This window comes from Ambystoma mexicanum, chromosome 10 (genome assembly GCF_040938575.1).
Source record: "Ambystoma mexicanum isolate Mex_15411 chromosome 10, UKY_AmexF1_1, whole genome shotgun sequence".
In the NCBI taxonomy this organism is placed as follows: Eukaryota; Metazoa; Chordata; class Amphibia; order Caudata; family Ambystomatidae; genus Ambystoma; species Ambystoma mexicanum.
Window position 1 is genome coordinate 1,138,169,556 of NC_090932.1, and position 22,428 is coordinate 1,138,191,983.

Consider the following 22,428-nt stretch of genomic DNA (forward strand, 5'->3'; position numbering starts at 1 on the left):
AACTGCTCCCTGTTCTACGACAAGAAACTACTCTGATCCCTGCATCTAACTGTTTGTTCGTCAAGGTAAGTCCATGTACCATAATCATTTTGCGTCCAATTTTTTAATTTATATCTATTTGCTAGTAGTCATCAAATTGCATCCATGTTTTCTTTTCGTTCACGACAGTACATGCAAGGAACTAGTCACATGTTCTGAGTTTAGTCAAATTACTTTTTCTATTTTTTGAAAGTTATTGAAATACTTATCCGCATGTGAATAACGTGTATAGTTCCAAGAACCAAAACGGACCTTGCATTGAACCTTTTATGTGTCATTTAATGTTTTAACACATTGGTATTCATAGAGAATTGTTGATCTTTACTTTTCAGAACTTTCCATAATGCCTGCCTGTTCCATTGGCGGTTGCCCTTCGAAGACCCATAACAAATCTGAAGGTACTATAATGCATGTTTTCCCTAAGACAATAGATCAGATAAGAGAATGGGTCCGATATTGCGGATATCCAGCCTCTGAGATAGAAAGTAGAGTCCTAGAAGTCTTTGCGGACAAGAGGGGTGATCGATACCGCATCTGCAGCAGGCACTTTAGCCCAGACATGTACTCCACATCATTGCTAATAAGGACGAAAACACCGCGAGCGAGGCGAAAATTGCTCTCAACCGCTATTCCCACTCTATTCGTCCACATCCCTCCACTGGTGAGTCAAGTTTACGTATTTATCTCTCGGCATTGCGGTAGTGTGTAGCATTAGCTAACAATAATTTCCCCATTTATGTATCCACTCAATATGAAGGCTGAAGATTCTCCATCCGTGTCGTTATTGCAGTCATCAGCCACTTCAAGCGCCTATCGGGTAATCTTACTTAGCTATTCTGACACTGACTTGTTTTAGGCATGTAAATCAATAGTTTTAATTGATCGTGTAATTATTTTACCTAATGGTACACCACAGTACTCGTCCTCTAGTCTTTGTTTTCAGTTATAATTATTGTTATCCAAAATAATGCAAGTACTGTCTTTCAGGGAGATGCTGAGGAGTCCAACGCATTGACGACAACCGTAGATGTCACTCAGATGCTCGAGGTACGTTTCCGGACAGTTCCATCGATGGAGATCATCAGATCTTGCATTCTTGTAGCGTGATTGTTACACACAATGTTTCTTTCGTTTTTAGCCATTGGTATGTCCTTCTGTCGTCGCCCTCCTATGTGTCTTCTTTTTTCAATATTGTGTTCATTACTAATGAAAGTCCTATGTTTCAGGGAGTCGATGGAGCATTAGTCCAAGAGGAAGGGGGAGCATGCAGTTACGGGTCGGCGCAACAGCTTGCAGAAGTGTGCACCGCAGTTACAGCGTCCCTTGATGTTCTTATGCATTTCGAGGTATGGATACTGACAGATCAATCATGCGAGATCAAATGACGTGATTACATCCGCTATACTTCCTTCTTTATTAACGCAAGTACTATGTTTCAGGGAGCTGACGGAGCTTCTTCAACAAGAACATCACCCCTAGTAGTTGATGCAGATCTCTGGGTGGTGACACTTCCAACGATGGAGCAAATCGAATCATATTTGGATATCCATTATTTATTTTAGACAACTGATCATTTGTGCAGGTCTATTTAGATGAGCCGTTGACGCCTGCAAAAAGTTTATGTTCTTTTAAACAAAATAGAAAACCATACTAATGCAATTACTGTGTTTCAGGGAGTTGCTGAAGCGTCATCTTCAATAATATCATCAATGGAAGTCTATGCGGAGCCCGAGGTATGGATCTTGACAGTTCAATCTAACTAGATCAACAATGCGTGAACTATTGTCGTTTGAATGTTCTACACAATGCGTTCATTCGTGTTTTGCTATTGAGATGTACGTATGGGTATTGGTCCCCAAGTACATTTTGTGTTTTCAATATTATTATACATACTAATGAAAGTTCTATGTTTCAGCGAGTCGATGGAGCCTCAGTGAGTGATGGATGTGCTTATCATGAAAGTATAGTCGTTGCAGCGCGAGAGGAAGTGGAGACATGCACACACGAGTCGGAGCAACAGCGTCCAGATGTTGAAGTTCGAGGAAAGAAAGTTTCAAAGAAAAGAAAGCAAAAGAAGGTTAGTGTCCTGTTCACTATATTATGTTGTCTTTCACTGTCAATAGTTCAATACTGTAAGTTGTGTTTAAACTGAACATCCCTTTTCTAATCTGTCCTCTAGTTGCGAGTGGGTGTAAGAACTAGATCTACACAGACAGTGAAGCGAACGAGAGATGTTGCTTGTCAAACCTTTTGGCAGGGACTTGAGACTGGAGATGCATCGTGCCAATGGGAAGAATATGAAGTGATTGACAACGGAGCTATACCACCACCAGCCATTGATAGTGAATGTCCTCCTGGTAGTTTGGATGCAGTCGTAGATCAATTCACAGAATCCACACCCGCAAAAAATAAGAGCACGCGAAAGTTGAAGACATTGTTTTTTTCTCCCATCTCCGGACAAGGAACAGATGTTGCAATGGAAGAGAATGAAGTGGACGACAATGAAACACCATCAATATCACTCAGCATAGCGGAAGACGATATCAGAGATTGTACCTTTCATGCGAGTGACATGTCCTCAACGTTACAGGCCGAACCAGCTGGGATGCAGAGTGACAGTATAAGGAAAGAGGCCAAATTCATTGTATTCGATAGCTGTTTGATGGATATTATTATGATGATGAAATGTGGGCATTGGGTTGGTGGGGAAGTATGTGGGGAGCCATTGATTAATGTGACTCGTGCAATTCGAGGCACTAACCTTAAAATACATGCCACCTGTACACAATATCATCCGTTCGCATGGTCTGCACAACCCATGCTGGGGCAACTGCCAGCAGGCAATCTACTTTGTGCAGCGGCCGCACTTTTTAGTGGTTCAAGTTTTAAAAAGTTACAGTATTTCTTTCAGTTTGTGGGAATCCATTTCATTGCGAAAAGTCAGTTCTACAAATACCAAACCGATTATCTATTTCCAGCCATCAGCGAAGCTTGGAGAATGGAAAAAATGTCAATGGAAAGTACATTCGCGGGCAAACGCTTCAGGCTAGCCGGTGATGGACAATGCGACAGTCCAGGATTTTCAGCCAAGTACTGCACCTACCACTTTCAGGACATGGAAAGTAAGAAAATTGTGAGTTCGGTGGTCGTGCAGGTGTCACAAAGTACATCCTCAGTGGCCATGGAGAAAGTTGGCTTTGTAGCATCATTGCAAGAACTACAATCGCGGGGAATGGTGATCGACCTGATAGCCACGGACAGACACGTTTCAATTGCCAAGACAATGAGAGAACAGTACAAAAATATAAATCACCAATTTGACGTTTGGCATCTTGCAAAATCAATCAATAAAAAATTGTCGGCTGCAGGAAAAAAAAAAGATATGCAAGGTATTTCACAGTGGTCCAAGTCAATCAGCAACCATCTTTGGTGGAGCTCAAAAACATGTGAAGGGTCGTTGGAAATTCTACTGGAAAAATGGCGGTCAGTAATGTTGCACTGTAGCAACGTACATCGATGGTCGACAAATGAGCATTTCCACAAATGTGAACATGGCCATTTGTCCACAGAGGAGGCACGGAAGAAGAAGTGGTTGATTCCTTCATCACCCACTCACAAGGCCATTGAAAAGATTGTATTTGATAAAACTATAACAAGAGATTTGAGGGGACTCACGGAATTCTGCCACACAGGAGATTTGGAGGTGTTCCACAATATGTGCCTAAAGTACAGGCCCAAAAGATTGCATTTTGGCATGGAAGGCATGATAAATCGGACTCTTCTAGCGGTCTTGGCACATAACCATAATGTTGGCCGTCAACAAAGTAGGACGACCGGAACTTTAGGGACGCTTCGCTACAATAAGGCCTTCACTAAAAGAAGTAAACAATGGGTGATCAAACCAGTGTTTGAGGATATGCAATATGAGTTTATTGAGAGACTTATCGTAGATGTCCTCGATAGGCACATACATGGAGTGGTGAACGAACCTATGCAGGGGACAACTGCATTGCCACCCAACATTGCCTCTGTTCCATGTCCACCTAAAGCAGAGCTCATTGAGAAATACACATCACGGTTTAAATGATTGTAATTCGATTGTCTGTTCTCTCGAGTCTCCTCATGTTGCAGGCCCATTGCAATTAAACCAAACAGTAATATAAATCATTTTTACAAAAATGATAGAATGTTTCCGTATTACAAACACATGGCCGACCCATAGGGACAATAAAAAAAAAGGCACGCAGACAAGATGCCCTTACACTAACTGGAGCTAACTAGAAATGTGTGCTCGCTCAAAGTGAAGGTCAGCTGCTTTGATGTTTTGCTCGGGTGGCGGAACGGCCCACGACCCAATATAAGGTTCTATTGTGATTTGACCTTGACAGGCCGGGACCATCCTGAAAGACTAAGAAAAGATAATGAATAAAATTTCAGAAACGAAACGATGAGCCACGTTCATTAGAAGAAGTAACGTCGGCAAAGAAGGAGTGGTGTTTCGGGTCTGCCCTACACAGAGACACAATGGAAAATGCAAATATAATGTAAGTAACTTTTGATGAGTTTATACCGCAATTTCATTACTATACAGTGGCTTTAAAGACGGGTTCAGTTGTACTTGTTCGTTCTATGTGGCATAGTGTTTTCTACCGCGCACTATCTGGAGGAGAAACATCTGCTTTTACTGAAGCACCTCAAAACCTTCCTCTTTGCTTCTGCTTTCTCTCTCCCTCTCCCCTGCTACAACTGGTCCACTGTCTGCGACCTCGGTCCTGGGCCCTTCCACTCTCCACCTGCACTGCCTCCCTGTCAACCCCTGCACTGGGGGACTGTCTCAGTATCCTACAGCCCCCCCTTCCCAGCACTTGTTCTGCACTTACCTTGCACTTGCCACCAGCTGGCCCTATTTATTTATTATTTTATGCTACTTACCTTGTACTCCACTCCCCCCCCCCCCCCCCCCCTCCATGCCTCGCCACGCCTTTAAACACTTGTGTACACCCAGTAGCGCTGTCCTCGCTATGAAATGAATAATTTTAATAAGGATCTGATGGTGAGACTAATTTCATTTTTTATGTTTTTAGGTACATCATTCACTACTGTCTGTGTCACGAGTACCAGACACCGGCGGACGGCTTCTACAGCCGCCAGTTGCTTCTCCGCGTGAACAACGTTACCACCCTGACCATTTTATGGGACGATCGCCAAGTACAAGTATGCCCTTACGCGGTACTAACGGTTAGATGCAACATACCTACCGTTGTGGTGGCCTAGTGCCTCGTTGTTGGAACAGCCATGCGATTATCAGTGCGACAGAAGAGCTTATTTTTATCGTAAACCAACACCCTGTGTACTGCACACGAACATCGCTTCCCTCAAGACGAACTAATTTGGATCGAGAGCAAAGAAAAATGCAAATCGCTGAATATTCTCTAAACATTTGATGTCCAATAAACGTACTTTGCCAAATGTACAATCTTGCCGTTTGCTTTTAAACCACGGTTTCACATTCCGAATTGTGGTGCTGTATTGTGAGATGCTCTAAGACCCTGTGTACAGCAAAGGACCATCGCGTTCCTCAATACGAACTTTTTGGAACATGAGCAAATAAAAATGCAAATCGCTGAATATTCTCTAAACATTTGATGTCAAATAAATGTACTTTACCACATTTACAATCTTGCGGTTTGATTTCAAAGTACAGTTTCATATTCCGAATTGTGGTGCGCTGTATTGTGAGCTGATCTGTGTTGATTTCCGGGGTCTGTGTGGAGTCGCGTAGAAGACGCCTGGGCGCGTTTGCCTACGCAGCTCAGTCACGTCACGGATAGAGGCGGGGAATATGAATGTTTTGATAAAGTCTGTTTCAGGGGCGGGGGATTTGATTTAGTGCCGCAAAGGCAGGTGAGCCAGGTCGATGCGGCGGAATGATAGGATTATCACAAAATGGAGGCTGATTTCGAGTGCGATAATGGGCGAAAAGTCGGGTAAGGTCCATAGGAAAGTTTCCTACGATCTACCGATTTATGCTTACAAACACATGGCCGACCCGTAGGGACAATAAAAAAAAAGTCCCGGAACTATCCTTTAAACATTTGGTCCTTATCGGCCAGCCCTAAAACCAATGAATCCTCTCATTGGGGGAGAGGAAGTTCAGACCTTACTTGGATCAGGACACTCCCTTGGACAGGGCCAATTCACAATAACCGACCAGGCTGCTCATAGCCTTATTCTGCCAGGCCGTTGCTGGGGAAATTTCATAATGTCCTAAACTGATTCGGAAGCTCCTTTGCAGGGTTCAAAATTGAGATTTGGTGAGCAGGAGCTAAAACCAGCTCCTGCTGCAGGCATCACCCCCAGTAGGCAGGAGCTACTGCTGGGCAACCAGGAGCAGGTACCCAGAGCCCAATAAAACTATCTTCCACATAAGATGCACATTATAACGTTTTGCCTATTATGTTTATTTGTATAATAGATGTGTTCTGTGATTCTTCTTTATTAACATTCTCCAATACTCAGTTAATGTCATATATGCGTATTTGTAAGGCACCAGTTGGCCTTGGGAGCCAAAAGTAGCTCCTGGTAGCTGTTGACTTCAAGATAGACACCCTTTCCTAGGCTAGAAGCAGGAGCAAAATAGCTCTAGACTCCCAGCAATTTCGAACTATGATTTGGAACGCTAAATATAATTTATTTTTGTGTGCATCTTGCCCATACTTTCTTAAATAGAGCCTAGTAAGCAAATCGTGTGTTTTCCTGAAGGCAAGGTCTAGAGTCTGAATAGGATGGGGCCAAGCACAGACCAAACAATTAAAAAAGGAGCAACCAGTTAAGTAGGAAGTGATGGCAGCGGCCTAGGAGCTGAGTTGAGAGTCCAAAGGAAAGGGAGAGTCCAAAGGAAAGGAGTGGTCGACATTGTTGAATGCTGCAGAGAGATCAGTAAGCATAGTTGGTGGTTTGCATTGGAGCTGAAGTTCTAGGCATGGGTGGGCACCGTTTTTATGGAATGAAAGTGATGAACACGAAACTCAGACTGAAGGTGAATCACTGAATCCCTGTGTTTTCGGGTAACTGGCAGTCAGCTCCACACACGCTGCAATTTTAAAATGGTGTGGCAGAAGGGAGGTGAGCTAGTAGTTGACAAGGTTGTTAATTCCAGATGTTTTTAATGAGTGGTAAGGCGGTGGCCCCCTCTTTATCAGGAATGTAAGACACCAAATAACTGGAAACAGTTAGGGTGGGAGAGGTTGCAGATGCCAATTCCTTAATGGCCTGCGTTGCCAATGTGGACATTAGGAGCAGTAGGTTTGGTGTACAGTTTAATGGGTGCCAGTTCAGTTGTATTGGTGGGGAGAACTCTGAGGGAACGGAGGGGCTGAGAGTGGGCCATGGAGAAGGAAGGAGCAAAAGGAAAGTAGTTAGGGTGTCATTGATTTGGTGCATTTTTGTATTCAAGTAGAGGCAAACTCATCAGAGCGAGATGAAGGAATGAAGAGGGATGTTAGTTGAGGATAGCATCGCCTGGATGTATTGGATTGCTAATGGGTGAGGGAGGAAGTCAGACTGTCATAACAGGAGCAGTTGTGTTCTGGGCAGATGGAGTGTAGATGTCTTGTAGGAAGGAGTGCTAAGTAAATTAAGGCCCATATTGGTTCTTAGCTGTCGCATGGCCTAGGATATCCATGGTTGAGGCTGTAGAAGTTGAGGCAGGAGCAGGATAGTGCTACTCCAAAGGAGCAGCAAGTGCTTGGTTGAAGAGAACACCGGGAAGGAAGGACCTGAATTGATTGTGATGCGAGGAGAGGAGGAAGTCAAGCTGAAGATGAGGCCCTAGTAATGTTGGAGTGGTTTATGTATGGCCAAGTCTTCATTGGGCAGAAATTCTGGTTAGAAGTAGTCATGGAAAAGTTGTTCAGTGTTCCATGGGGCTGAGAGGAAACAATTATCGCGAGTGGAGGAGGAGCAAGAATCTGAGCACTTGAGTTTTCAGACCAAGATGGAAAGAGGTTGTGGGGGTGGGGAGGGTACATTGGGTGTCTTTACAGATCAGGAGCACCACGCCAACATGCCAATCGGATAAGTGAGTGTATGTACCTGCATGTGTGTGAAGGGCTGCTAGTCTGGCTGCGTTTTGGGGTGGTGGTAATCCAGATGAAATGTGTGCTTAAGCAGCAAGTCTTGTTGCAGAGGGATTGGGCATTCCAGAGCCCTAATTTGAGTTTGGCGGCATGGGGTGGGTTGAAGTGGGAGGGGTGCACCCAGCAGGCAGATGAAAGCGGTGCAGTGTAAGAAGTTAGAGTAGATGTAAGCAGAGCGACTTAAGGGTCATTGGAGATGAGGGGAAATAATTTCCATTGGCTGGGAGATCAGAGTGGGGAGGTGGGGTAGAAGTATCATGTACAAGGATGCATGGAATCCACAGGTAAAGGATGGAGTGAGAATGTGTATGAGTGTGCTGGTGGAAAGAGGTGTAAATTCACAGGAGGGAGGGTCAAGAGCAGGCTGTGCCACTAGTGATGCAAATGTGTGTACACCAGTCACTAACGAACAAAATGCAGTTAAGAAGATCAGTTCCTTAATGAAAAAATCTGTTTTGTAGTATCTTTCATGCATACACCTGTGAGTGGTTGCGTGATTGTGGCGAAAGGGTTGATACAGGGGTCTAAACTTCAAGTTACCGGGTACTAGCCAGGCAAAGACACTCACCCCCTAAGTTCCCTAGATGCACACAGTTTCTTACCAATTGGTAGTGGCGAGTGCACGTTTTGAGGGCTGCTAATGTATGGAACCTGAGGTGTATGTTAAGCATGACTGTTCTACTATCAGCCCCCTGAATGCCTGCCTATCGGGATGGCCCAGTGCGTGCTCCATGAACTAATGAATCTGATGACTTCTAACTGAACCTGATGGTCATTTGTAACTTAACAATAAAGAAGACCTTTTATACCTTGTGCCTGCGGCCTCTTTGTTGGGTAATATCCTTTCAGTTTAGGATGCAACAAGTTTACCATGTTCAGGATATTTGAAACAGAGCAATTCCGACTGTCTTCATTATTAAAAGGTCCTTGAGCACTGTGATGTGGCCTCAAAATGTGCACTCGCTACTAGTCATTGCCGAGTGATGCACTCTTGGTGAGTAATGAATGGTGTGCTGTGCAAATGTGGAGAACGGAGGAGGCAAGTTACTTTTTATAGCTGGCTAGTAGCTTGCCACTTGAAATTCTTACCCCAGCTGTGGCTGTGATTATATGGGGCTAAGTAAGGGGAAGGGAAATTACAAAATAAAATCAATCAAATTGGAAGGAGTGTTTGAATGTTCCAAAGCAGGGCCAGTCATACTCTGTCGTGCAGCCAATGAGCCTGGAGATCACTGTCATAGGCTCCTCACACTGCCTCTCCTACTGAAGTGGTGATGGTTCTGACACAGATGGCACCCAGGTGAAATACTAGATTCTCCTGCTCCCTTGCGTTACTGACTGCCGCCTCTGTGCTCACCATATTGAGTCAGGCAGAGCAGCCACAGCACTCTGTGGTGGGGGATCGGGGGTGGGATGGTTCAGAGCTCTGGGGTCAAGGTAGGATGATGAAGGGAGGGATGGCCCCAAGAGGTACACTGCAGCACTTGCATGCATAAATGAAAGGCCTTTACTTGACCATGTTTGCTGCAGCACACTGTTCCCAACCCAACTCGGCATTAGGAAAGCGCCCATCCTCCTGTGGGTGGGTTGGTGCTTTCTTTTTAATAACGGGGCTTCAGTTGGTTTACTACCACTGCTGCACTGACTTAAACAAGATCTGCTTGCCTCTCTGTTTCAGTGCATTTGTTGTCTTGCGCAGCGCTCCCAAAGCTCATTTTAGAACCCCATGGTGTTTGCAGTTTTGCAGCCTGCTTAGTATACTGGGCAGCTGCTCCATTAGACAATTATTTAAGAAAAATATCACACAAAATATGATAGCTTCAGCATCTTTTTCTTCCAGCTAATTTACCATATCTTATTGTAACACCCACACTTGTATTATGATTCAACTTTTGACAGCGGATACACTACATTTGTCTTTCTGTCCAACAGCCCTCTTGGCGGAGTCAACACCTGCACGTAAGCAGAAATCTCGTATTGATGGCCAGACGAAACAACCAGAGCCTGTCAAGGTGCCCAAAACGGAGGAACTGAGCAGGATGAGGCGGCTGTTCGGGTTTGAGTTGGCGGACCTATCGAGCTGGAAGCGGTTTGTCTGTATGATGAACAGGCCTACCGACCCAGCATCCCTGGGGGTCTTCCGGTTCCTGTTTGGTATGTTATACCTGCATGAGAGTGGGACATGTCCTGAGACTGAAAATCTTTTATTTCCTCTTTTCACCTAAGACCAGGCCCCTTTTTTTTTTATCCAAATCAAATTTTGTATACATTCACCAGCGAACTGATTATAGTAAGGTAATCATTTTATAGGGGAAGTCTTCTTGATTTTGAACTTTGGTACTGCATCCAGCAACAATGTATCATCTGTGACTGCGCCAGATATTGAAACGCAGTGCAAAATGTGCACTTCCCAGTAGCTATTGGCTAGTGATAGTTGACTCTTGGCAAGTAAATACTTTGTGCTGTCTGTATGTATAGAATTGAGGTGGCAAGTGACTTTCTTATGGCTGTCTAGTAACTTGCAACATGAACTCTTGCCCCCTACTAACACGTATTATGGAAATGGCAAAGTCCTTAGTTCGGAGCTTCTGAACCTGACTTTCCTCTGACTGTGAAAGCCAGGATTAGTAAAATCGGGATGCTGTTATTGTCTTATTATGGAAACTGACTATTGTTTCTTTTTAGGTTGTCTATATTGAAGCATCCACGTGATTACAGATCAGGGAAAACTAGATGATCCTTAATTGTTCCTATTTATTAGTGCAATTGAATTAGGAAACTATCTTCAAGAAACTATCTGGACGGAGTCAAAAATTTCACATTCATTTTATTAAAAATCATGACTCTAGATTGCACAGTTCTGTGTTGTATTGAAATGGGTGGAGATGCATTGGGATAAGGTTTAACCCCTGAAGAGTCAATGGTTTTCACACACTGATCCTTGATTCTTTGATGTTTGACCATGTTTACATTAAAACATCAAATAATCAATCATCGGGGTGTGAAACCCCTTGGACCTTCAGGGGGGGTTAAACCTTATTAACCTTATTAACGCAGGCCAAGTTAGCATCCTTTGCCCGTACAGGTTGTTGATCTAAATGATGCCTAGGATTCATGTTTTCTTTGTATGGCCTTTGAAAACGACTGAAATATGACCACATGTGCAGCTACAAATCGGTTAATGTGTGTGACAGGCAAAGTCCAAAATAAATCCAATTGCTAAATGATTACTGAATTGAGGAAAGCAGAAATCCACCTGCTATCAAGGAGTAGTCTGCAAACACCTACAAGCTCAGAGTCCTGTGACTACCACCTGCCTTATCAATGTAAACCTGAACACAGCACAAAATCATTTAGGCAATCAAGTGCATTGAACAGGCAGTATAAACTGCGAACACTGAACGCCTTCTCCCATGCTGTGCACACACGCGGCACTAAAACATGAATTTTCCTCAAAGCAGGTTCACCAAATTAGCACAGACGGAAACAAGTACCCGAAAGGTAAGACATAAGTGACTTGATGACCAATAAACACCTGTAATGTGCAGTACAAAGGCTGTTTTAATACAAGAAAAATTACCATCAATACAGCAGCAGTACAAGGAAAAACACTGATCTATCAATAAAACAAATCGCATCTCTGTAATGCACAAGGAAAATGGGAGAATACACAGAAACACACTATTGTAACTGATACACGAGGGACAATTAAGCATTAACTTGAACTGTGTTAGATTACTGCAAAATCTGACAAACAATGCATGATAGTCCTTTCATGGCATCAGGAATGCCATTATGTACATCACAAGGAAACTACTGCAAGAGTGATCCACTCCACCCTGTGAGAGTCAGGAATGAAACTCGGACACAAGTTATTTATGTTTTTGCGTTAAAGACTTTTGTTGACAAAAAAAAGTTTGGGAAAAGGCCTCTCGGACACTGCTATAAGAGGAATTTCCCTACCTAAAATCAAAAGCTAAGGAATTGTCTGTGTCGGATGTTAAAATCAAAACCATCCTTGTGTCCAAAGGTTCTATTCTGACCCTCACACTATAAACTAAACTATAAGGTGAAAAGGGAAATGTCTTTAAACTTAGGTGATTGCAAAAGAGTTTGTAAATGAAGACTAAACAGCTCTAGCACAAGTTCTCCAGAGGGTGGCTCCCTTCCCTGGATTTCTCCTTAATACAAAATGATTCTTGGTCAAACAGTTCTTTGTTGCTTTCTTGGCCACAACAATACTGTTATTATCTTCAAAGTGGCTTAGCTGTGTAATTCCACTTCTTTCAGCAAGTTCCTTTTTATCTGGAAAACAGTTGTATATTTCTTCTTTGTAGACTTGCAACTGCCTGGTATAATCTCTTGCCAGGACTTCTCATTCACTTGTGTTTACCTGGTGTACTTTCCTGCTAGGTCTACTTGTATTCACACTATTCATTGCCTGGTGTACTCTCCTGTCAGGACGTCTTATATTAACATGTATTTTCTATTTTGACTTCTTGTATACTTGCACTTGCCTGGTATACTCCCCTGCCAGGATTTCACATTCACTTATGTTGGCCTGGTGTACTTCCTGTCAGGACTACTTGTATCCCCACTTATCATTGCCTGGTATACTCTCCTGCCAGGGCTTCTTGCATTCATATATAATTGTAGCTGCCTGGTTTACTCTCCTGCCAGCACTTCTTGTAACGTCACGCTGTTCTTCTTGATGCATCATTCCGGTTTGGCTTCCCCACATTTTTGTATTCCATGCAATCATATTTTGTTTAGGGTCTTGTTTCTCATTCAGTCTCTTTACTTTGTCTCCCTCTGTAGCTTTAATTATTACAGTTCGTATTTGGCACGGTCGCTGAAATGCCCTTGGGGTTCCCAGAGTGTCTGGGCTGACTCACTGGCCCTTGCCGGTGTTCCTTGACCCATTCATGCTCAAGCAACAAATGTGTACCAACTACTTTGCCTCTGGACTGCTCTCACTTAATTCCAGAGTCTCCTGCAGCTCTGCCTCAATACAGGTCTCAATAGGTGAAACATTGCTTTCTGTGGTTGCCGCACGCCTAGGAGTTTTCAACTGCCTCCTCGCCTGTCTCCGGCGTGACCCACAGCATTTCTCGTTCCCCCTTCTGGTGAGCCGTTCGGCTCTGCAACAACGATTCGTGCTTCCAGGCCTCACAAGCTTTGGGAAAGAAGGACACGTCTTATTCTAAGCAGAAGCTGCATTGCCTTAGTCTCTGGTCTTCTCCTACATACAGGTGCACTTTGAAAACAACTAGAACGCCCCTTGTGCCTGGGGCTACTTTTGTTCTGCATTGCTATTTCTTTCCTCCTCGTCCCAGTATTTGGATGATTCTGGGCCAAGAAGTCGATTGTTGTCAGATGATGTAGCTTAATTGTAAAATCACTTTCAACATTTCTCGATGATATACCAGTTCTATATGGTGACTAATTGGTACTGGAATGGAGGCCTGATCTACAGAGCTTTGGGAAAAGGTTTCTCTAGTTTCCCTAAAAGGGGGTGTATATGTATGGCAATAGGCCATAAGGGTATTAAGTATGGGTCATCTCTACGGCAAATGGGGGATACCCTGTCTCCTACAGTGAAGCCATGACATCTCCCCTGAGGCTGTCTCCTCCCATGTGATCCACCCTTAAATAGTCGCCCCCAGGGTCCGGATCAGGTAGCGGTTGCCATCCCCTGGCCACATGGGAGGAGGGTACCGCCAGGGAATTGGTGATGACTACATTGGATTCATCACAACTTTAAGAGCAATCCCTGTCCACCCAGAACAGTAGACATGACCTACATCACAACACCTCCAACTACTGCACATTTAATGCCACTGTGTAACCTCTATGAATCCATACAATGTCATGTGCTGCAACTGATAGAGCAGATGCTGCAGCTTACTAAATCATTGCAGGCATTGTTTCTGTCCAAAATAGTGTCTAGGGCACACAGTTCTGTAAGTGCAAACCACTGGCATGGAGCATTAATAGCAGAAATTATGTCTGAGTGCCTTGTACAAAACCTCCTGAACCGTAGCGGCCGATCCCACACCAAGAAAGAGAACACTGCATGCCATGTCTGTTCACTGCCCTATTCGATCATGCACCTGCTCAAGCAACAAGCCAGAGGAGACACATTGGGTGTATTCCATGTATCCTCCTGCAAAGCAGTATGGAAGTCACAGATGCAACTGAGCAAGGAAATTGGGTAACAGACCATGCATTGCCACTCTACACAGTTCAATAAAGTCTCATGGCTGCACCTATTTCTCCTGCCATGACCACAGGGAATAGTGGGAGATTAGACTAGTTACTTGGCTAAGGCTCCCAGAGGCACCACTGCAGAGACATATACAACATGGTCATCCCCTTGCAGACATCATCCTCTCAACAATTGTGTTCCGTAAAGGCAATGGATACTTTTGGGGGTCGTGGTTGTCTAGGCAGCATCTAGTTGTATTCATTCCATACATGCTTTTGCCACTTGCTCCTTCGAGACTTGGCTGACGGGCTTGGGCCATCAAATCCTGCAGGTTGTAGTCTGGCACTTGAGATGTGCATGTTGTGGATGTCATGGTTATTTGATAGTCAAAGTAGACCCGAGACCTTTAGGAGTAACTTCCTTGGCATGATGAGTGCAGGACCAACCTGCTTTAGGTGGTGGGCTGTCACCTCCACTATTCAGCGGACGCAAATGGCACCTATATCATGCTTCACTCATGCACAATCTCAAAGTATTGTGTGCAGTGTGTGCCTAACCTCTTGCAGCATAGAGGTCCCTTCTGCACAAACAAGAGGCAGGACATGACCAGAGTGTGCCGTTTTGTCCCGAAATCCTAAATGGACCCTTTTCATTCTTCTGCAGTGGTACTTCCTGAGCCAATGGCTCTCCAAGTCAGTCATTCTCCATCTCCTGTTCTTGATCATGCCCTATCCCCTACTGGGTTCCCAATCACCTTCCTCTCCCACCACAATGGCCAGTGTTGTCAGCATCTGCACCTTCTTTGCCTCCCTGGCCCACAACACTGCCTGGCTTTTCGAGGTTGGGTAAGGAGCTGGTGTTGCTGCACCATTAACCAAATGTAGTTCTGTCAAGGGACGCTTTGTTTCCATGTGTTTGTGCAAGCTTGGTGTTGAGCATACGTGAATGGCAACCTCACTGTTGTGTTCCCTTTGTGGCTCCTCCCCATTTCCAATTGGAGTTGTGTAGGAAGACTTCTCCTTAGTGAAATGGCAGGCTGTCCATGCAATTTGTCCCAACTCACACAATTGCTAGTGCGGAGGAGCAGTTGGGCTCTGAGGATAGGCTGGTACCAAAGTAAAGTTGGACTAAGACACAATAAAATTCACCTCACATAATATACTGTCAAAATATCCAAATACAAAAACATATTGGGTACTGGGTTTGTGCTCAATCTATTAAATAAAAGGGAACATCTCCTTATTCCATTCCAAATAAAAGGTTGTATTAGTTAGAATTATTTTTGGTGTGTACCCATTTTACCATTTGCTAACAAGTGTATTGAGCTCCCGGCTCTTCATCAGGTCATTCATCTTAGTGTTGGTTAGTAACCTAAGTGCTCTTTCCAAAATAATACTTCATCTCGTTACACAAACTTGTATGTATCTTCTATAGATTTGTTGGTGCCCTAATGATCTGTTTTAAATGTTGTTTCTACAATGTGGACCTGGAAACCGACGTACCTCTGAAAGACCTGGTGGCTGGGGAAGAGAACAAGTCTCATGTCACAAGACCATGAAGCAGCCATTTGTCCTTCTTAGATGGCTTACATGAATACTATCTATCTGCACGTGTATTCAGCGATGCAGCTGTAACTCGCAGAGCAATATATCATACAGCAATAAAATGCCATTATAATACATATAAGCAATAAATAGTTTTACAGGGAATACCGTTAACATTTCACACAAAAATAATATGCCTATTGAGTCAGAAGATTTGAGGTTATAAACTCAATTTAAAAAGGTACCCAAGGCCTCTGTCATTCTTGCATCATTAGTTCAGAGCATAAAGATAAAATCAGCTCTACAGTGTATAACTCTGGAGTTGAAAAGATACACTTTATTTTATTACATAGTGATCCAAAAAAGAAAATGTGTAGCAGTGTTACAATGGATGTTATCGCAGCTAGAAAGTGCAGACCGTACTCCACTTTTGTTCCAATTTACAGATATGGATGTGTTGGAAACTGTCCAAATCTGGTTTTACTAATCTATCTCCTCATGTGGCTGGGCTTGACGTAATCCAGATTTTTCTTTAAAACCCACACTATTTTTCAATGGGAGACTGGCATTAACTATTTGCTGGTGAGTTCACACAGACCTGCACCTCTGAAAGGACAGGACATCTGCATTTCTGTGGCGGATGCTTTGTTTCAAGGTGTGACAAATCAACTTCCGTGGCACCAGTGGTCCAGGGATGAATATCTGTTTCTAAAACATGAATCAGCCCCACACCTCTAGTGCACCAGAAGGGTTCCGAGCAGATTGCAAACACAAGCAAATTATAAACCTCCATGTCCAATTTTGGTAACGTGGACAGAACAGCAGGCTTATCTGCGAGAGGTCGTGGATCGTTGGTTAGTTGCAACACGGCGAATATACAATTATTACAGAATGATAAAAGGGACTGTCCAGTCAAGGTTGTATACAAATATCTACTTTATTATTATTCAACTGACAGTTCTTTCTCACTACACAATGCAACCCACTCTGTAAAGGAATGTAGAGGACAGACAGTTTCAAGAAGGAAAAGGGATGCACTCTGGATACTGGCAGGAGGGTAGTCGGTAAAGTAATTAATCTCAATAGTTTGAGGATTCTTGGTTTCAGCACAAAGGGAGCAATGGGTCATACAATGTCACTAGGGGCCTTCTCAGAAGGACCAGGGGGACCGCACTACAATGTACCTTGTGCTTGTAGAGGTTCTTGGTGCTCGACAGTGTAGAGTCGGTTTCCCAGCGCTTTGCAGCTTCTGCAACAAGATTTCAAGACTGAAGACAGCTGCGGGTATCGGGTGGCAGGCAGTTCGGTGAGCGAGGTTGGACGGACGGCTGCAGGCTGGCCTACACTGTGGCTTAGGGTCAGGAATCTTTGTGCTGCTCGGTGAGTCTGAAGCCCTGGTTGAGGCGTCTCGGACGGAGTGAGCACCTGCGGCGTAATAGTCAGTGGTGCAGTCGGTTGCAGCTTGAGGGGCTCGACTGGCTCAAAAGTGTCCTTTAAGGCAGATGCTGGTTGATGCTTGTCGATGCACTCCTCCTAGCTTTGTCACTGGGCTTGTGTCGTCCTTTAAGGCTGACGGCCCAAAGCTGAGGAGAGTGTTGCAGGCACCGGACTTGTCCTGGGTTTGGTTCAGAGACTCTCTTGCACTTCCCAACTAGGAAGCTTGCTGCAGAACCCAGCAGGGCATGCTGTGTGCTGGCTGAGTACCAGTTCTGGAGCTGTTTGGAGGGTCCTCTGGATTCAGTATCTCCCTCTGTTTCCTGGGGTATGTTTAGGGGAGGGATCCTGCTTCCCTCTTGGAAATCCTGGCCTTCCCTCACTGGCAGAAGCTGTAAGGTAGACTACCTTCAGCCAGGGTCCAAATAAGTTTTTCTTGTTACTCCTTGCAAAGTCTTCAGATCTGCCAACATAGGGGCTTGACTCTGTTTTAAAGCCAAATGGGCCCCTGTGATTGGTGTAGGCTAAGCCTACCTTAATGCACCAATCCTGGGTCCCAATCAACAATCTCCTGTATGCATGAGGTCATAACCAGAGTGCTTTGCAACAGAAAAGGTAAATGGGTGAAAACATGTAATACTAAGTCCCACCCATGTACCTGTCTGTTGTGGATTAAAGGGTATCTTGTTAATTGGGCCCTTTGTGGTTCTTGATTAAAGCGGCAGGTCTCCCTTGAAGTTGTGGTGAGACCAGACATTTGGTCACCGCCAAAGCCCATACTCGTACCTCTGAATGGGGTCCCCCTGCGGGTAGTCTACTGTAAGTACATAATTCCAGACATGACAGGTCACTGCCCTTGATAATGAGAGGCGGGAGCTCGCTTCAGGTTGACACAGTGCATATCAAAGGTTGTTTGGGTTTTCCTGACTTTTGTTCAGCTCCGTAGCTAGGCCATGTGGGCCTGTTTGAAATATACTCTATTAGTATGCTAATTATGTTTAATTGCTGCCACCATTCTGCAGTGCTTGCCCAAAAGGACCGGGCGGATCCATGGTGCCTTTGATAGTTAGGCTGACCATGGCAGGGGGAAGCTTTTGCCCCCCACCCTTCTGAGATGCCTTGATGTACTCTTGGCTGTCACATTCCAACTAAATATGACTGGGAGGACTGCGCCTGTAGACTGTGTCCACCGAGAGTACACAGGTCTATATGTATGCCGTGCGTTGAGCATAGGAAAATGTCTGCAGGTTAGCCCCATACATTTTCCAGAGGTTGATCTGCCATCATTCAATTTCCTAACATTTTTTTTAAAAGTCCAGGTGAACACACACCCACAGTGCGGATGGTCGAATTCCTCACTCAAGGGAATTTTGTTTGCCAGCAGTCTTCACCAACATCTGCAAACAATTAGGCTTGCAAGTGGTCCTGTTTCTTTCAGTAGACTACAACTGTTGCAGTTGCTACAAATGGAACCAAAACCTTCCAACTTTGAATTCTATTTAAATGTGTGGTGTTTGTTTGATTAAATAAATTTACCCTGGCCTTTAGAGGGCAGCGCTACTTTATACATAGCTTAGTCAAGACATGGGGGACAGACACAAAGACATATTTCAAAGTGTCTGTTTTATTAAAGTAAAGAAAATCCCTCATCTATCCCAAATTCTATGATTTCCCTATTCTAAAAACAAATGATAAACTAGTGGATGTCAGGACATCTTACACAAATAAGCCTCTTCTGTCGAGTGCTATTCTATACTACTGAATAACTCTACTATTAACAATAAGGAAAACATAACTTAGCCTGGAGAACTGGTTTCTTACTCACCCCTTCTTGGTTTATGCTGTTTGGTGCTTGACCCCCCCCATCTGAAGTGTCGCTCAAATTCTCTTCTTGGTATTTGAGGTTTCAGGCCTTGACCTAAATGTGCAGTTCAAACACGTTCCTTGATTTTCTATACAAAAACAGACTCCCGACACCCTCACCAAAGTCCTGCTTAACCTAGAGAGCATGTTCCTTAAATGCAAAACTTGAATTTATAGAGTATCCACATTGTAGCTGGTATCTCTTGCTGACCCCTCTAGGGCATTTTAGTTCCTTTTGAAAGAATGAGTTTTTATTTTTGTTCCAGCATGGACCTTTTGGCAGTTTTGTTTTAATGTGATTTCCCACCCTCCTCTAGTAGCTTGAGTTCTCTACCCAGGCTTTGCTTTCTGTCCCTAGAGACCTTTTGATTCTCTGGTAGCTCTTGCCCCCTTGCAGGGGTCTTAATTTCAGGTTCACCCTTCCTCAGTGTTTCTATTCGGTCTCTGGTACCCCCTTGTGAGGTCTTGGTTTTAGGTTCAGCCCTCCCGGGTGTTTATTCCTCTTAAGTCTTTGGTAGCCCCACATGGGCCCTCTGGCTCTTTAGCCTGTCTCGTATTGTCCTTGCCTCTTCTTGGAGCTTTGCCGCCCTCCTCTGTATTAGATGCATACCTGCTTTTCCGCATCATTCTTTGTCGGGCAGAGGTGGCTGCTCTGGTTGCTGCAATACCATGGTTCTCGGTCGTAGGCTGCGTTCCAGCGGTTCTTCATCCCGGAATTCATGCATGCTGCGCCACGTGTGTGGTGGTCCAGTCTCTATGTGCCAGAGACCTGTATACCTGGGGCTGTCTGTCCGCCTGGACTCATTAGCGTTGCACGGGCTCTGCGATCCCTCTGCCCGCCACGTATTGGACATAGTGCTTCCTTCTGGATGGGTTGGCTCCACGCTACAGTGTAGGCTTCCGCTGTGGGTGGCCTAGCTCAGGCTGGCCGCCTCACCATGACTGATTCTTCCCCTGCAGGCAAGGGTCTCGGCCCTTTTACGTGCCTCTCTGCAAGGAGTGTGCAACAGCATTAGTTCTGGGTTTCTGGCATCACGGTGGGGTCAACAGCCAAACCAAGCACATTTAAAGGCCCCTGTACATTATTATTGTGTTCAGCCCCCATGTATCCAATTAACAATTGGGTCTTGGCTGTTAACTGAGATGTTACAAACTTGTCACCTTGTGATTCCTTTTCCCCTAAAGTGGGGGTCGGGGGGCGGGGCGCTACCCTAGTGAAAACCTGCCTACCCTGTCCCCTAGGGAATGTTTTGTATAGCAGGCTCACCTCTCTAGTCCCAAAGGGGGTGGCTCTCATTTGGGGAGAAGGGACCACATTTCCTGGATTCTTCACGGCAGAAAACCATTCCCAGAGCAATCAAGAAACAGGCTGTGGGCAGGAGCAATTGTCAGGGGTCCAGGCGAGCAAGCAGAATCATGGGGTCACTGAAAATTAAGGGCTGAAGCAAACCAAAAGGTTGATATACAATGATATTAGAAATCGGGTCTGGAGTTGAGCACAAGAACAAACACAAGTGAAACAGTATGGCATCGTGTTAATAAGCGGTACCACTTCTTTGCAAGTCGTATTTGTCCTCCACGTTCACTGGAAACAACTGACATTCGGTGGGCAGGTGTGATGCAGAAGTCAAGCCGCAAATTACCTTGGATTTGAAGTCCATTGGAATGCTGCAGCTCACACAAGTGCTATGGAATGCACCCCCCAACAGTATAGGGATGTCTATCACCTGAGGCAATGAGAAGCAGTGGGGGGGGGCAAGCCATATGGTGTTTCTATCCACAGAAGGAAATCGGAAAAGCCTCACTCCTGAGTATTCGATTTCCTTGATGGAGATAAAGGACTGTTACTGAAGATTACTACTATGGAACAGCAAATATGCACAACTGAAGGATTTATTTATTAGCATTTTTAAAGCGCACAGCAGCCCTGAGGTATCGTGTTCTCTCTGGTTGCAAATCTTCATTAAGTGAAAGCATAGCAGCTTTCCTTCTGCTTTCTTTTTATGGCCATTGTTGGGGAAAGATTTTCGCTTTGCGCCTTTCCATTCATAAATGTCTAGGGGACACTGATTTGTGGTGATTCTAAGAGTTCTCTCCATCTTTATGCATCTGACTACTCACCTGTGTTGCACTGGTAATTGATTCATTTGAAATTCTATTTCTCCTAGAGGAAAATACATAGGTCTGTGTGACAATACTAACCTGTGATTTGTATATGCTTAGTGTGTAAACTAAAGGCCTGATCAATAATTATATATTTATACACTGTGAGAAACCTGAGGGTATTCACTCCTATGACCCCTGGATCCTCTTCTCAGGTGGCCAGGGAAAGGCCATTGCTCTTGGTTCCTGACCCTGGGGGTGAAGCGAGAGAGGATCACCTGAGTGGAGGGGCCTTAGGAACTGGGTGTGGGGTACCCTTAGGAGAGACCTGGTGTTCCCTGTATCCTGTTGAAATTCAAGCAAACCCTATCCTGATCTTTATAGATTATTCTAAAGCTGTTTCCCCTAATTTCCCCACATATAACACCTAACCGTATTGAGACAAAGAAGAGGCAAGTAAGAGTCGGGAACACGACACACTTTCACCACTTTGGTAATGTGACGACGATGATGCCTGCAGGGAGCTGTAAGGATCGGGCATGTCCCTGTAATTATGGTCAGGCAAATCTCATTAGAGACCCACACCTGCAGCCTGTCAAGCGGCTGCAGGTGTATAAAAGGAGACTGGTAGAGCAGAGCGGAGAGCAAGACTGAGGCCCGGAAGGTCCCGGTGGGACTGGACGAGGAGCCAGGGCGCTGGCAAACTGCCCAGAGGACTTCCACAGCCCATGGCAAGGGGGCCGTGTAAGAGTTGCCCGTCTGGGAGCTTCCGGGACCTGTGCGCAGCAGCAGGAGCTGCTGGAGAGCACAAAGTAAAGAGGACGCTACCACGTCCGGGAAACAGCATTGCGGTCGCCGGTGTGGGAAGAGAGACACGGCTGGTGAGCGGAGCAGAAAAGGACGCGTTTCCCGATCTCCACAGTGCAGGAGAAGGAACGGGAAGCACCGAAAATGGAGAAGCCACAAGCCGGTGAGTGTCAGGGAAGACGTGTGTACACCGGGGCGCTCCTGCAAGCATATATTTAATACCGAATGAATGGAACCTTACAATGACATGAAATTAATGCTTACGGCATACCGAATGAATGGAACAATGCTT

The 22,428-nt window shown here is 44.8% G+C and overlaps 1 protein-coding gene across 3 annotated transcripts in view; it reads left to right on the top strand.

Moving 5' to 3' along the window:
- The window catches only part of GGCX (gamma-glutamyl carboxylase), a 485,190-nt gene that overhangs the window by 56,504 nt on the left and 406,258 nt on the right, over window positions 1-22,428 (top strand). For all 3 annotated transcript variants that reach the window (XM_069619048.1, XM_069619047.1, XM_069619049.1), the window contains one exon: window positions 10,110-10,331. In XM_069619048.1, the coding sequence (XP_069475149.1) occupies window positions 10,110-10,331 (222 nt within the window). The remainder of the gene's footprint in view (window positions 1-10,109; window positions 10,332-22,428) is intronic.